Here is a 17,329-nt window from a genome sequence, read left to right as displayed (position 1 = left end):
TGTGATGTAAAGGGGACTCTACTGTAAAGGGGCACTGTGATGTAAAGGGGGCTGTGATGTAAAGGGGTACTGTAAAGGGGGCAATGTGATGTAAAGGGGCACTGTGATGTAAAGGGGACTGTACTGTAAAGGGGGCACTGTGATGTAAAGGGGTCTCTACTATAAAGGGGCACTGTGATACAAAGGGGGCACTGTGATGTAAAAGGGTACTGTAAAGGGGGCACTGTGATGTAAAGGGGACTGTACTGTAAAGGGGGCACTGTGATGTAAAGGGGTACTGTAAAGGGGGCACTGTGATGTAGAGGGGACTGTGATGTAAAGGGGGCACTGTGATGTAAAGGGAGCACTGTGATGTAAAGGGGGCACTGTGATGTAAAGGGGGCACTGTGATGTAAAGGGGTACTGTAAAGGGGGCACTGTGATGTAGAGGGGACTGTACTGTAAAGGGGGCACTGTGATGTAAAGGGGGCCCTGTGATGTAAAGGGGTACTGTAAAGGGATACTGTGATGTAAAGGGGTGCCGTGATGTGAAGGAGAACTGTGGACACTGATACAAGGGGGGACTGTGCTGTAAAGGGGGGTTGTGGTGTGAAGGGGGGCTGAGGACATACTCCATAAATATCCCATCCCCCGACCCATCCACACCCCTCCCCAATCCCTGAGAAAATTGGCTGCCATGAAACCGGTCCCTGGTGCCAAAAAGGTTGGGGCCGCATGTAGCGCATATTACGCAAAGATAATCACCGGGTTTTGGCTCCTCGCAATACAGATAGATTATGAATGGTGCTAATTGTGAGTCTATGAGCGGAGCAGAAGACTGGAGCCATCTGAGGCTGGAGATATAAAAAGAACATTTCATCCGAACAAATACCAAATTATGAGAAAAATACTTTCCACGGCTGAGTAACTATTTCCTGCGAACCAAAGACGAGTGCCTGATTATAGACGTGTCATCGATGGGAGAACAAATAACTCGTACAATGTGGTGACAACTCCTACATAGTGAAGTAGAAAACAGAATGACAGTGCTGGAGATCGCAACTTTAGGGCTCATTCACATGAGCAGACAGAGGGACATAAAAGCAGACAGTTGAGATGCAGTTTTACTGTCCCCTGACCTCCCACCTAATGACAGAAATCCAGCCCCTCAGGGCTGTACCTTTGTGGCAAAAAATGAAATCACATGTTGCGTTCAGCAGGTGGTACTGCATCCGACCCAACGCAGTCAAATGAATGGGCCCAAGCACACAATTGCAGCGTGGTGGGTTGGCATTTTGAGGGTTAACATAGGAGGTGAGGTGGCAATATATTGCCTCCTCACTTCCCATCAGACACCCTCTAAAAAGTGTTTTGACCATGGATCACTTTTCAGAGGAGTGGCAGTATAGCCACACATACTAAGAAACAAGCTGCTAAAAGCTGCTCCTATATATTGGCCCGCAGGGCCATGTTTGGACACAGCTGAGCCTTCTATGTTAAAATATTATATTTTTCCAAGATAGCACTATAATTATAATTAAATGGTGTTCTATGTTGCTAGGGCTAAAATTATAGGTATGTATTGATTAAAAAAAAAAAAACTTGTAGTGTTTTTCATCCTGTGAAACCGTACGTTTGTTCTTTGCAAATGTGGGGAAAACGCAAATGTTATTAGGCTACTTTTTTTCCAGGTTGAATGCACTTTATAGAGTGAATCAGGAAAATACCACATTATGGCCCCTAGATGGAGCTGATGATCATAGTAACTAAATATGGTCAGCTCCATCAAGTGGCCATAATGTGGTATTTTTTTTTTTTTTTTTTTTTTATAATTACACCCCATAGTGTCTTTACTAGTGCCACAGGCTTTGTGCAGCTTAGTGATAGTATCACTGCAACTTTTACAAGGTAATATCTGTGCACAACGTGGATTAATATCCTTTTCCTCTTACATTCAGGCTTCGTTCGCACCAGCACGTTGCGGAAATGCTCTCAAAATTGCGCACTTTCCCACAATGCACAAGAACAAGCTGCCCCCTTTGCATATACGCAGCTGTGCCATTAATTCTTACTGACACCCCCACGCATCTTTCAAACGCGCACGCCATGCATTTTTTTGTGCATGGTACTGCATTTTTTACAATTTTTTTGCACATTTCTCAAGCATCGGGCAGCCCATTGAATTTAATGGGAATGAGCAGGAATGCACAAAAGGCACACAAAATTTGGTCGCGCCTCTATGGTGTGAATGGAGCCTCACAGTCCAGGATCTCAGGAGGCTTCCCCTTTACACCTGATTTAGAAGTCCTTTATTTTATTGCCCCGGCATTGTCTGCCTGTTTGTGCCAGTGCCCAGCATCCGGCTGGGGTGCCAACTATGCATCCGCATGCAGCTTTTGATTGATCTGATGTCCTGGGATTGAGGGTACAAATATTTGCAGGTACCATAAGGGGTGTTTGCATTTTAGCTGTCTTGTTTTTTGTTCACCTTCATGATAGTGACAGGTTCTCTTTAATAGCGCTGTGTGCCAGAAATGCAGGATTTGCCATAATATAGCAGCTGGAGAGTGGCAGGCTGATGTTCAAAAAAAAAAAATGTGTATGTAACCTGATTCTTCTATGGCACTAAGTGCTTATTGCTGTAGACATAACCTTTAGAACAGTCTCAAGTGCCACCACTAAAACCTTCACATAAACAGTAACTCCCTGTGAGCCAACACAGCCTTAAAGAGGAGCGGTCATCAGTACTAAACCAGTGAAATCAACAATGTGAATGTTTAGTATAGTGACAGGGTTAGGGCACTTAAGGCATGCTAAAGTGGGCTTTTAATCAATATTCAGCTGCCTAGAAGCACATGCCTGCAGCAACTCATTGCCCACTGCTATGGCCGAATGCCAGGCCATTCTGTACAGGCAAAGCTCCAAAACTACTCAGAAGAAGGGGCAGGGCCACTGCAAGGCATCCGCCTGTACTTTATTTTTTTTTTAGAGCTCAGCTGAACTTGCAGTTTCAATCAACTTAATACATTCAATACAAACGGTGTGCAAAGCATTAAGTTTGTTTTCTTTAGAAAGCAACCATAGCCTAAGTAGAAAGACCTATCCCTTGCCAGCATGCTGCAGAGCTGTTGCGGAAGCAGGGGTCTTTCTGTAGGGATCCAACATGCCCACTTCTGAGCTAGAGGTCTCCAATCATCAGATAGTTGCTGTTTTTTTCTCAAACAAAAGGTTTTTGTTGAGCAGAAGAAATAAAACATACATATCCCAGAGCAACATAAGTATATAAAGATTGTAGATATTAACATACATGTATTTACATCAATGTTCACCACGCTGTCTGCATTGATCTTCATCTAGGGCCCTTTCACACTGGGGCGGTTTGCAGGCGCTATTGCGCTAATAATAGTGCCTGCAAACTGACCCGAGGGCTTTCACACTGGAGCGGTGCGCTGGCAGGACGGGAAAAAAAGTCCTGCCAGGGGCATCTTTGGAGCGGGGAAGGAGCGGTGTATTCACCGCTCCTTCCCCGCTCCTGCCCATTGAAATTAATGGGACAGCGCGGCTATACCGCCGGCAAAGTGCCGGTTTTTGACCCTTTCTCGTCCGCTAGCGGGGGGTAAAACCACCCCCCGCTAGCGGCCGAATACCGACGGTAAAGTGCCAACGCCGCCCCCGCCCCAGTGTGAAAGGGGCCTAAGTATACAGTCCATAACAAGGTCCACCAGGACTGAACCAGCAACATCCACCCAGGGGGACCATAATTTATCGAATTTGCCTCTTCTACCCCTGTGTTGATAAATAAGCTTCTCAAGGTGGATGGTATCCCCCATTTGAGAAATCCATTCCTGTACTGTGGGAGAGTCCGTGGACTTCCAATGCCTCAGAATTAATTTGCTCTTCTGATTGAAGAGCGAGCTATAGCTCTGATTTAGCAGGGACCTCTGCAAAAGAAAGCAAAGGTCCTGCTCTGCAGCATGCTGGCAGGATACAGGCTTCTCTACTTAAAGTAACATTAAACCTTCATTTTTGTTTTTTTAAATTAAAATAACAAACATGGTATACTTCGCTGCTCTGTGCAGTGGTATTGCACAGAGCAGCCCCGATCCTCCTTTTCTGGTTTCCCCACTTGTTCTCTAGGCCCCTCCTCTTCGTCAATGGAAATGATTTGGACCAGTGCACAAAGCAAGTTCCATAAAGACATGCATGAGAGAGTTTGGGGTGGAGGAACTTGACAGAGTCCTGACCTCAACCCGATAGAACACATTGGGGATGATTTAGAGCGGAGACTGCGAGCCAGGCCTTCTCGCCCACATCAGTAGTGCCTGACCTCACAAATGTGCTTCTGGAAGAATGGTCAAACATTCCCATAGACACACTCCTAAACCTTGTGGACAGCCTTCCCAGAAGAGTTGAAGCTGTGATAGCTGCAAAGGGCGGGCCAACTCAATATTGAACCTTATGGACTAAGACTGGGATGACATTAAAGCTCGTGTGTGTAAAGGCACAATACTTTTGGTAGTATAGTTTGTGTGTATGTATGTGTGTATATACTGTATATAATATATATATAATATACACACACACATACAGTGGGGAACATGATTATTTGATCCCCTGCATATTTTGTAAGTTTGCCAACTTACAAAGAAATTGTTACCATAGGTCTATCCTAAATGATAGAGACAGAATATCAACCAAAAATGCAGAAAAAAAACACATGATACAAATGTTATAAATTGAGTTGCAGTTCAGTGAGTAAAAGAAGTATTTGTTTCCCCTACCAACCAACAATAATTCTGGCTCCCGCAGACTGGCTACAGTATGTTCTCATATGGTAGACAGATTTAAGAAGGTGCTCCTAATGACAACTCGTTATGTGTATAAATGACACCTACCCACAGAATCTTTCTTCTATTCAAACCTCACCATCGTGGGCAAGACCAAAGAGCTGTCAAAGAACATCAGGGAAAGGATTGTAGACCTGCACAAGGCTGAAATGGGCTACAAGACCATCGGCAAGAAGCTTGGTGAGAAGGAGACAACTGTTGGAGCGATTATTCGCAAATGGAAGAAATACTAAATAACCATCAATCGCCCTTGGTCTGGAGCTCCATGCAAGATCTCGCCTCATGGGGTAAGAATGATCATGAAAAAACTGAGGGATCAGCCCAGAACCACACGGGGAGGAGCTTGTGAATGACCTCAAGGCAGTTGGGACCACATTGAAATCCTGCAGGTCCGCAAGGTCCCCCTCCTCAAGAAGGCACATGTACAGGCCTGTCTGAAGTTTGCCAATGAACATATAAATGATTCAGAGAAGGATTGGGAGAAGGTGCTGTGGTCGGATAAGACCTAAATTGAGCTCTTTTGGCATTAACTCAACTCGCCGTGTTTGGAGGAAGAAAAATGCTAACTATGACCCTAAGAACACCATCCCTACAGTCAAGCACGGAGATGGAAACATTATGCTTTGGGGTCGTTTCTCTGCTAAAGGTACAGGCTGACTTTGCTGCATTGAGGGGCCATGTATTGTAAAATCTTGGATAAGAACCTTCTTCCCTCAGCCAGAACACTGGAGATGGATCATAGATGGGTCTTCCTGCATGACAATGACACAAAACATAGCGCCAAGGCAACAAAGGAGTGGCTCAAGAAGAAGCACATTAACCACTTGCTTACTGGGCACTTAAACCCCCCTCCTGCCCAGACCAATTTTTAGCTTTCAGCACTGTCACATTTTGAATGACAATTGCGTGGTCATGCTACATTGTACTCAAATTACATTTTTATCATTTTTTTCACACAAGTGGAGCTTTCTTTTGGTGGTATTTTGTCACCACTTGGGTTTTTATTTTTTGCTAAACAAACAAAAAAAGACATTTTTGAAAAAAAAAAAAAAAGTTTCATAGTTTGTTATTACATTTTGCAAACGGTAATTTTTTTCCTTCATTGATATTCGCTGATGGTGGGCACTGATGGGCTGCACTGATGGGCTGCACTGATAGGCACAGGTAAGATGGCACTGATGGGCACTGATAAGACAGCACTGATGGCCACTGATAAGATGGCACTGATGGGTGGCACTGATGGGCACTGATAGATGGCACTGATGGGCACTGGTAGGTGGCACCGGACACTGGTAGGTGGCACTAATGGGCACTGATAGGTGGCACTGATGGGCACTGGTAGGTGGTATTGATAGGCAGCACTGGTGATGAGGCACTGATTGGTGACATTTATAGGTGGCACTGATAGGTGACACTGTGGGCACTGATGGGTGGTACTGTGGGCACTGGTAGGTGGTGCTGGTGGGCACTGGTAGGCTGCATTGTTGTGCACTGGTAGGTGGCACAAGTGGGCACAGAAGCAGAGGCTCTCCAAGATTGGGACCAATGTCCCTCTCACAGCCGCCAGTGATCAGCTTTTTTTTGTTCTCCTCGCGCTACCTGCGTGAGGAGAAAAAAATAGCCGATTACCGTATCTGTTTACATCACATGATCAGCTGTCATTGGCTGACAGCTGATCACATAGTAAGGGGGCGGGATCGACCCCTTACTCCGATCTGTGAACAGCCGTGTCTCATAGACTCGCTGGTCACAGAGCGCGCCGCGCATGCCCTGCAGGGGGCGCGCAGGCCACTCGAGCACAGGAGGACGTTTATGGATGCCCTCCCGGCAAAGTAGGTCTGCGCTGCAATCGTCATTCGGCTATAGCGCAGATGGGAAGCGGTTAAGGTCATGGAGTGGCTTAGCCAGTCTACAGATCTTAATCCTGTAGAAAACTGAGCTGAAACCTCGAGTTGCCAAGTGACAGCCAAGAAACCTTAAGTAAATAAAGAAGATCTGTAAAGAAAAGTGGACCAAAATCCTTCCTGAGATGTGTGCAAACCTGGTAACCAACCACAAGAAATGTTTGACCTCTGTGATTGCCAACAAGGGTTTCTCCACCAAGTACTAAGTCATGTGTTGCTTGGGGATCAAATATGTGTGTGTGTGTGTATATATGTGTAGATAGATGTATATTTTTATCTATCTATCTTTTTTTTTTTTTTTGTTTCTTTTTAATATTTAGCCCGCTAGCTGAACGAAAAGAACTAACAATGTATGGCCAACATGTGACGGTGTGCTGTAATCATGTCTGCGCAGAGCAGGACCCGCGTTCACCAGTTGTGAACTGCAATGAGTAGCTGTGATGTATATTGCATTATATCGCTGTGTGATATAGTTAAACTGTGGGAGAAAGCACATATGGCTCGCTGCCTCAAGGTCAATTCATATCATTCTGCAGATAGATAAGGATGTGTTCTGTTGTCTGTTCCTGCAGTATGAAGCGTCTTCTTGCGCCATCACTAACCTTCTCTGAGGCCTGCGATGTGTACAGCCTGTCGTGTTATGAAGCAAAAGAGCCATGTACAGTAACCCAGAGCAGGCAGTCAAATGTCTATATATATATATAATTGGGGTTTGTGGACATGGCTCACACAATGTATGCTAGCCTTTCAAGTGGGTTTTGTGTTTGTTCTGCAGATGTAACTAATAAAGTTCATGTGGGAGAATCACCTCAGAAAAATGCACAATGTAGTGTAAAGAAAACCACTGAAAGTAACAATTCATATATGTTCATTTTCAGCGCTAGGATGTTGGTGTGGGTAGTTTTTGATGTAGAGGGTAGTGAGCGGTGTTGCGCCCCAAAATTCCCCTCACAGGAACGCTCCCTCAAAAGCAGGGTAGTACTAAGGCCTCTTTCACACGGCCGATCCGTTCAGGTCCGCCTGTCAGTTTTTTTAGGCAGACCTGAACGGACCCTCCATAGACATCTATGGAGCGTCGGATGTCAGCGGTGACATGTCCGCTGACATCCGACCCGCTCTGATCCGAAAAAGTGTAACGGAGGAAAAACCTACTTTTCCATCCGTTATCGGATCGGATGACGACGGACTCTACGGTCCGTCATCACCCGATCCCCCATAGGGGAGAGCGGCACTGTGACAGACCTGTCATTTTCCTGCTCAGCGGGGATCGGCGGAGCGATCCCCGCTGAGCAAGCGGATATTCACGGGGTGGATCATCACTGATCCACCCCATGTGAAAGAGCCTTACAGAGACCCTGACATTTAGCCCCCATTCACACCGGTTTCACAGTTCCTGTTGTTGGAAATGTTCAAATCGGTACAACTCTGACTTTGCGGTGCCGCACCGATTCGAAAAAAGGTTCCTGAACTATTTTTTGCGGTTTCAGGTGCGATTTGCATAGACATCTGTCAGATGTCAGGCAAGACGCACCTGAAATCACACTGACCTGCGGCTTTGAAATCGTGATAATTCAAGTGAAGTAGTGCGCTTTCAAAGTCGCATTCAGTGTGAACCAGGGCTAAAGTGGAACTAAACCCTTCGATTTAACTGTTTCTCAAAACAGGCCTCATACAAATAGGCGTACAGTGAGGGTAAAAAGTATTTGATCCCCTGCTGATTTTGTACGTTTGCCCACTGACAAAGAAATGATCGGTCTATAATTATTTTAAAGGTAGTTTTATTTTAACAGTGAGAGACAGAACAACAAAAAATATCCAGAAAAACATTTTAAAAAAGTTTTAAATTGATTTGAATTTTAATGAGTGAAATAAGTATTTGACCCCTTCGCAAAACATGACTTAGTACTTGGTGGCAAAACCCTTGTTGGCAATCACAGAGGTCAGACGTTTCTTGTAGTTGGCCACCAGGTTTGCACACATCTCAGGAGGGATTTTGTCCCACTCCTCTTTGCAGATCCTCTCCAAGTCATTAAGGTTTCGAGGCTGACATTTGGTAACTCGAACCTTCCGCTCCCTCCACATATTTTCTATGGGATTAAGGTCTGGAGACGGGCTAGGCCACTCCAGCACCTTAATGTTCTTCTTCTTAAACCACTCCTTTGTTGCCTTGGCTGTGTGTTTTGGGTCATTGTCATGCTGGAATACCCATCCAGGACTCCTTTCATATGCCCTGGCTGAGGGAAGGAGGTTCTCACCCAAGATTTGACGATACATGGGCCCCGTCCATCGCCCTTTTGATGCAGTGAAGTTGTCCTGTCCTCTTAGCAGAAAAACACCCCCAAAGTATAATGTTTCCACCTCCATGTTTGACGGTGAGGATGGTGTTCTTTGGGTCATGGGCAGCATTCCTCCTCCTCCAAACACGGCGAGTTGAGTGGATGCCAAAGAGCTGGATTTTGGTCTCATCTGACCACAACACTTCCACCCAGTTCTCCTCTGAATCATTCAGATGTTCATTAGCAAATTTAAGACAGGTCTGTACATGTGCTTTCTTAAACAGGGGGACCCTGTGGGCATTGTAGGATTTCAGACCTTCACGGCGTAGTGTGTTACTAATTGTTTTCTTGGCGACTATGGTCCCAGCTGCCTTGAGATCATTGACAACATTCCTCCATGTAGTTCTGGGCTGATTCCTCACCTTTCTCGTGATCACGAGGTGAGATCTTGCATAGAGCCCCAGACCAAGGGAGATTGACAGTTTATTTTGTGTTTCTTTCATTTGAGAATTATCGCACCAACTGTTGTCACCCTCTCACCAAGCTGCTTGGTGATGGTCTTGTTGCCCATTCCAGCCTTGTGTGGGTCTACAATCTTGTGCCCTGACATCCTTGGACAGCTCTTTGGTCTTGGCCATGGTGGAGAGATTGGAATTTGATTGAGATTAGGAGCACTTTAAGAGAGTGCTCCTAATCTCAGCTCGTTCCCTGTATAGAAGACACATGGGAGCCATAAATCTTGCAGATTGATAGGGGATCAAATACTTATTTCACTCATTAAAATTCAAATCAATTTATAACTTTTTCTAAATGCGTTTTCTTGATATTTATTTGCTTTGTCCTGTCTCTCACTGTTAAAATAAACCTACCATTAAAATTATAGACTGATAATTTCTTTGTCAGTGGGCAAACATACAAAGTCAGCAGGGGATCAAATACTTTTTTCCCTCACTGTATTACAGCATACACCCGAGTGAGGACCATGTTTACCTGCATGGGGATGTACCAGGTGTTCCGTGCCTCCCTGTGCAGGCAGGCGCATTGATGTCTATAGGAACGGCGGCATGGACACAGCTGCCGCTCCTTATGTACACTGGTGGTGTGATAGTGACACCATCCCATCCTATTGAATAGGCAGATAAGTGTACTATACCGCAGAAGAGACATTGCATCAATATATATTTTAGTGATTTCAAAGGCATTCCATAGTCACGGCGTCTATAAGTAACACTTCAAATACTGGCTCATGTATTAAATAGTCTACAGCTCTCATTTTTGATTCACCAGGCAAGGTTATTAAAAGTTCATGTAACCGTACATTGTATAGAGAGAACAATGTCCATTTCTTTTATTAAGTCAGATCAGCTAGGCGCGCTGTCCCAGGGGGTATCACAGACATCTTTCATTTCCTCTGTGGCAGTGGTCTGTACTTTTCCACGTCTACTTAGGGCGCATTCACACCTCTGCGTTACTTTTTTGCATGTATGTCGAACATGTGTTATCACACGTTTACCATGCATGCGTGTTAAAAAGTGTATTCAATATGTATGGGCCTCAGTGCACCAAAGATAATGAATGCCACACTTTTCTTAACCTCTTCCTGCCCAGCCCTGGCATCCCTTTAATAGGATATGTACACCCGGGGGGTGGTGTGAAGGTCCGGTGATCATGTGATTGGCTGTCACGGTGGTCGCATGGCGGGGAGCTGGTCCCACCAGCTACAGATGATTAATGGGGACCTAAAGCTGTCTTTGACAGCTCAGTCTCTGTGCCAAGAGAGCACACAGTGAGTGCGCTTACAGCACAGAAGTATCGGTCATCCAGTGACCCATATGTATGTCATGGGGGCGTTAAAGCACACTCTTTTGCTGCCGCACATACAGTGAGGAAAAAAAGTATTTGATCCTCTGCTGATTTTGTAGGTTTGCCCACTGACAAAGAAATGATCAGTCTATAATGTTAATGGTAGGTTTTTTTTTTTTTTTAACAGTGAGAGATAGAATAACAACAAAAAAATCCAGAAAAACGCATTTCAAAAAAGTTATAAATTGATTTGCATTTTAATGAGTGAAATAAGTATTTGACAGCTTCGCAAAACATGACTTAGTACTTGGTTGCAAAACCCTTGTTGGCAATCACGGAGGTCAGACGTTTCTTGTAGTTGGCCACCAGGTTTAAACACATCTCAGGAGGGATTTTGTCCCCCCCCCCCTTTGCAGATCCTCTCCAAGTCATTAAGGTTTCGAGGTTGACATTTGGTAACTCGAACCTTCAGCTCCCTCCACATATTTTCTATGGGATTAAGGTCTGGAGACTGGCTAGACCACTCCAGGGCCATAATGTGCTTCTTCTTGAGCTACTCCTTTGTTGCCTTGGCCGTGTGTTTTGGGTCATTGTCATGCTGGAATACCCATCCATGACTCCTTTCATATGCCTCGGCTGAGGGAAGAAGGTTCTCACCCAAGATTTGACGGTACATGGCCCCATCCATCGTCCTTTTGATGCGGTGAAGTTGTCCTGTCCCCTTAGCAGAAAAACACCCCCAAAGCATAATGTTTCCACCTCCATGTTTGACAGTGGGGATGGTGTTCTTGGGGTCATAGGCAGCATGCCTCCTCCTCCAAACATGGCGAGTTGAGTTGATGCCAAAGAGCTGGATTTTGGTCTCATCTGACCACAACACTTTCACCCAGTTCTCCTCTGAATAATTTATATGTTCATTAGCAAATTCAGACGGGCCTGTACATGTGCTTTCTTAAACAGGGGGACCTTTCGGGCGCTGCAAGATTTCAGTGCTTCACGGCGTAGTGTGTTATCAATTGTTTTCTTGGTGACTATGGTACCAGCTGCCTTGACATCATTGACAAGATTCTCCCATGTAGTTCTGGGCCGATTCCTCACTGTTCTGATTTCTCACTCCACAAGGTGAGATCTTTCATGTAGCAACACACCGAGGAAGATTGACAGTTATTTTATTATGTAATTTAAAATTATAAACTGATCATTTCTGTGTCAGTGTGCAAACATACAAAATCAGCAGGAGATCAAATACCTTTTTCCCCTCACTGTATGGGTGGCAACAGATTAAAGATGAACTTCGGGTATAATCTTAATTGTGCATTTACTTGGCGCAATGGAAGTATGTAGATCTCATACCTAAGGGACCTCTGGGGAAGCTCATAATCACTGTAGTAGTCGGGCGCCACTACAGCGATCGCTGTGATCTTCCAGATTCTGTGTGACCAGCTGCCCCACTGCATCTTGACCACGGGGGGGGGGGTGTCAATCGCTTGCCATCTCCACCATTCATAGAATGCTTTTTTTTTTCAGGCATTTTCTGATCTAATGAGGTGGGAATTGTGACAGCACTGCCCCTTCTCTCCACCTCATCCAACCGCAGAACGCCTTGTATTCTCAAAAAAAATACAGGGCATTCTGTGAATAGAGGCAGTGCCATGCTAGCGGTCAGTGTGCAGAGAGGAATCAACTCACGCAGAACATCAGCAGGACCCAGAGGACTGCAGCTATCATCTTAGTAGCACAGACTACTATAGTGTTTTCCAGCAGCCCATCTGGTATTGGATGTGTGCTAAGGTGGAGTAATGTAAGTATGCAATCCAAAAAATTCCTGGAGTCCCTCTTTAAGAAGCAAGAACCTAAGTATGACCCATATAGCACAATAAGCAAATGGAGTTCAATAATGTCCAGATGAATGGCAATGGAACGGTAGTCCCAAAATAAACAGTTCGTGGAATAAGTCCAACATAAGTGGAAAATCTTCACTTCTGTATATCATTGGTTATACGATCTTGAACAGGAAACAGATGTAATACCCTTACCGGAAAAGGTGGATTTGGATGCCAGTGACACCGAATCAGACAAGCTCAGAGATCCCAGATGGAAGGAGGTTGGTCCAAGAAACCCCGGATCTCAAGGGGAATCCTCCCTCTGTAGTCCCAATCACGACTGCTGGTTCTGGAAGGCCGAAAGGGGAGTCCAAGCCACATGGAAGTCTCAGATGTATAGGTGGTTCCCAGAAAATATATATGAAAGCGCCAGTGGTGCAGATCAAACGATGTATTTATTGGATGACACCAATAATCGACAAACAGTATAAAATAGGTAGGGAAGAGTGTAGCTCGCCCTATACCATATGTCACATTTTTTCTTAACGCAATGCACTGCAGCAAACAAGATCGTTTGCGTTGTGTTAGAACGCAGGCATGCCGCAATGCGTTGTGTTAGTGCTTTGGGGTGCTATTCAAAAGGAGTGGTAATGCACTGCAATACATGTGTTTCTGTTCATTTGCAGTAATGACTACCTTGTGAGATTCAATTTAGATTTCGACTATTGTGCTCCAGACCCATACAGAACACTCTCCATCAGGTTCAGGGACAGGGCCAGGACAAGGAGTGGGCAGAAGGGGGCGGTTGACCTAGGCGCAGCAGTGTATGGGGGCGCTGGATGACCTTGTCCCGAGACTGCTTCCCATCCACCTATGAAATGAAATGCAGATCCCAAACACTCTTGTATACAAGTGTTAAATCCCACACGAATCTGACTACAGCACACTGAAATCTGATTGGTTGTTTTTTGCTACTGCCCCTTATCACTAGTCCTCATGCTGCCTTTTTAAACACTGTCGGTAGAGTTTATGTATTCTTTTTTTTTTTTTTTTTTTTGCTTTTTTTGGAATAAAACATACAGTTTTAATAACATCTGATACAAATTTAATTGCCACACAGGGGACTTTGTAATTTAATGTTATTAATGAATGATTCTTTCCATTTCAATCCACAGCTACCTAAGGTTTTTTTTTTTTAAAAAAAATTCCAGTAGAAGCGCTTTTCTCTTTTAAGTAACCATAGCAACAATACTCACTTTGTAGACAGAAATTCCTGGAACCATTCTTATAACTGGCTCGCTGCATTTCTCAGAAGTCTACACAGAGCTTGAGGCTAAATTACAAGCATCCCTGGCCATGTGAGGTCAATGCTGAACCAACGGGCGAGCTTTGTTTGTCTTACATCCCTGGCCAGGTCCCTAACCCCTTCATGACCAGGGTCAAAACAAAACCTTAATGCCCAAACCCAATTTTGCAACTTCGACATCTGTTAGTAAAACTGTACACATTTTAACAGACTTTTTTTTTTAAGGCCCCTTCCAAAGGGGGTGGGCTCTGCCTGCTCAGCGGGGAATTTGTCCACTGAGCAGGCTGATGGCTGTCCCTTGTTCACTCCGCTTATGCAGAGCGGATAGAGACACAGCCCACTGTCCTTCCTCTATGGGCGGTCAGATGTAAATGGACCGCCTGTACAATTACACCCGACTGCCATGCAATCCACCAGATGGATGGGGAACGGATCCCCATACGTCTGGATAGGATCAGATGGGATGTCAGTTGACTCCCCCGCTGCTCCACAGAGGAGACTGAAGGGTCTGATCGGGTTCCTCCTGAAAAATTGACAGGCGGACCCGAATGGGTCTAGAGGAGGAAAAGATGCAATGTTTCTTCTCCTCCTAGAGGGAAAGTCTTTTTCTCCAATTCACAGAGGAAAAACATCACAGGGGCTGGCTACAGAGTGAATGATCATTGTCATAACCTATCAGAGACTATCACAGTGATCAGGATCCAGAATACCCCGGGTCCCAATTGTTAGTAGAGACCCAGCGCTGTCACCGACAGTCTGGTCTCTTTGTTGGGAGCGTGCAGGCGGACGTCCAGCCTTAAAGTACACTGGATGCCACAATGATGTGTTAATTGGTCATAAAGGAGTTAAAGACGAACTCTACTTTTGTTGAGAAAAAAATCCCTTCTGGGTGATCAGTGTACATTACAGGGATGTTAACAAACTTTGCAGAAGCATTCCTACCTGTTTCTGCTCTGAAGAAGTAGCTCTGTATGAACATGTTCTGTGCAGACTGTTTCTGAATGGGAGGGTCTGTTTTATTATAATCTCCTGGTTCACTCTCAGTGTTCTAATAAGGAAACTTTCAGGGTCTGCATCCCTTTAGAAGTAATTAGCTCTGTAGCACCCTCTAATGTGTGCTACTAGTAGCATACCTCCCAACATTTTGAGATGGGAATGAGGGACACCTATCAGCAAAAGTATGCAGGCATAGGATACACCCCTTGCCACGCCCCCTTAAAGGAGAGTTGTACAAAAACACAAGATTGATTAAACCCACAAGTGCTTTTTTCCACTACTATTCCTTTATATTGGCTTCTGGAATTTAAAAATGCAGCAATTTGGAAATCAGATGAAACGTTTAGCACTGCAAAACACGTTTTGAAAGATAAAAATCAGACCAAATGAGGGACAAATGAGGAGGAATGAGGGTCAGAGGGACTTTTCTCCAAATCAGGGACAGTCCCTCGAAATCAGGAACAGTTGGGAGGTATGTAGTAGTGACAGTAGATAAACTATACTCTGGCCCAGGGATAAACCTGAGTCACTGAATTTGGGTCAGGCTTATTCTAGGCCAGGGCTGGGTGACTCGTCCTGGCAGCTCCCTGGTGCACCCTCCTGTTTCTAGAATGTTGGAAAACATTCTAGAAAATAGTGGGTGGAAGCTAAAAGGGGTTGCCTTGCATATTTAGGGGCCTTTAGCCAATCCCCAGGTTGGGGTCCTGGCAGGGAACTAAGGAGCTCTTAAATAGACATGGGCCATGCCAGTAGGGAAGTTGGGTGGAAGATGGAGAAGCAGTGCTGAGGAGTGGGTGCCGGTGGCCCTTGAGGGACCCCTGCTGGGGAGGGGTTTTACCTCGGGCTGGAGCTCGAGAGGCTGGCCTGGAGGGATCCTACCACAGGGGGCAGTTGGAGGGACCCTAACTGGAGAGGCAGCAAGGAGAGACAGTGAGTAGATCAGCATGGTGCAGGGACAGGCAAGGGGAGAGACTGCCAGCTGTAGCAGTGCTCTCTTGAAGACAGCGGTGGGCCAAGTCTTTCTCCAACCTTGCCCTGGGGAGCCTCCATGTGCATGTGTGTGCGTGTCAGTCAGGAGGACTGGGAAGAGAAAGCAGCCAGGCGGGCTAGCATTTTCTGCAAGCAGTGAAACTGGAATCAGTGTCCGCGGGGAAGCAGAAGGTGGTGTAAGATGCTGTTCACTCCTTATGTACTACTTTAGGGAGGGACTGGGAGTTCCTAGCCTGTAATGGGCTGTTGCTAAGCTGACAAGAGACTGTTAGCTCCTCCAGCAGTGAGCCAGCAGAACCCGTACAAAAGGGAACTAAGTTTGTGTAGGAGGAAGGAAGGCGAGGAATCTGTAAATAGGGAGGACGTTTTCCCTAGTTCTGTTTAGTTGGGCATCCCATAATCCCTTACCCCATCCAAGTTATCATGCTCCTAATAAAACAACAAAAACAAGCCAAAGGACTGATTACTGTGTCTGGATGCAAGAAGGAAATGCTGTGTGACTGGCTGTGTAGCAGTGGGGAACCCTGACTGCAGCAATTCCTACTGGGGTAGTTTAGCAAGTATCACACCAAAAATGAAATTCCTATTGCAGAGGATGCCTAAAAATCTGACTTGTATTTTAGTGCAGACAGCTGGGAAAATCAGTGAGCCAATCACACAAGCAGGAAATGACAGTATTGGGGGTGTTATGTCATCAGCCGTATAGAAAACACCTCCAGGTAGCCATATTGCATTGGATTTTACAGAAAATGGCAGCACTGCAGATTGAAAAGGAAAGTCAATTTTTAATAACATTAAATTACAACGTGGCTTGTGTAGTAATTGTATATGCTTGCTTTTTTTTTTTTTTTTTTTTTTCTTATTTATTATATTTTTTTTTCCACGAAAATGGAGTTAGCCTTTAAGTTTTCTGGTGCTGCGTGGCTAAACGTGTAGAAACAGTCAATGTACACTTTGACTGCGGAGCTTAGACAAGGGCCACCTTCCTCAGTGCCCAACAGCTGAACAGAACGAAACAAAAAATAACATGGAAAGGGGGGCATTAAAGAGAACCTGTATCATGGGCACAGTACAGATTCATACTAAAATATTGGCATCCTTCGTTTTTCTCCCAGGCTCCCTTAAAGCGATATAGTTCATGACACATGGTACTGACAATATCCTTTACAAATGTGCCTTCTTCTATCTTTCTTTGCCTCCAGATGGACGAGCCGTCTTTCGGGTATTCCTGCAGTCAGAGTTCAGCGATGAAAACCTGGATTTCTGGTTGGCCTGTGAAGAGTACCGAGATACGCACCCTCATTTTATCCTCAACAGCCGAGCTCGCAAAATCCATCAGCACTACATCGCGTTTCAATCCCCAAAAGAGGTAACGCGCTCTGCTCTTGAAAACTCATCTACATAG

The 17,329-nt window shown here is 45.2% G+C and overlaps 1 protein-coding gene across 1 annotated transcript in view; it reads left to right on the top strand.

Moving 5' to 3' along the window:
- The window catches only part of LOC141107610 (regulator of G-protein signaling 3-like), a 163,086-nt gene that overhangs the window by 106,858 nt on the left and 38,899 nt on the right, over nt 1–17,329 (top strand). The window contains exon 6 of the mRNA XM_073598465.1: nt 17,127–17,293. Within this exon, the coding sequence (XP_073454566.1) occupies nt 17,127–17,293 (167 nt within the window). The remainder of the gene's footprint in view (nt 1–17,126; nt 17,294–17,329) is intronic.

Source organism: Aquarana catesbeiana, linkage group LG09, assembly GCF_042186555.1.
Source record: "Aquarana catesbeiana isolate 2022-GZ linkage group LG09, ASM4218655v1, whole genome shotgun sequence".
Lineage (NCBI taxonomy): Eukaryota > Metazoa > Chordata > Amphibia > Anura > Ranidae > Aquarana > Aquarana catesbeiana.
The sequence above is the reverse complement of the archived record's forward strand: the minus strand, read 5'-3'. Positions and strand labels throughout refer to the sequence as shown.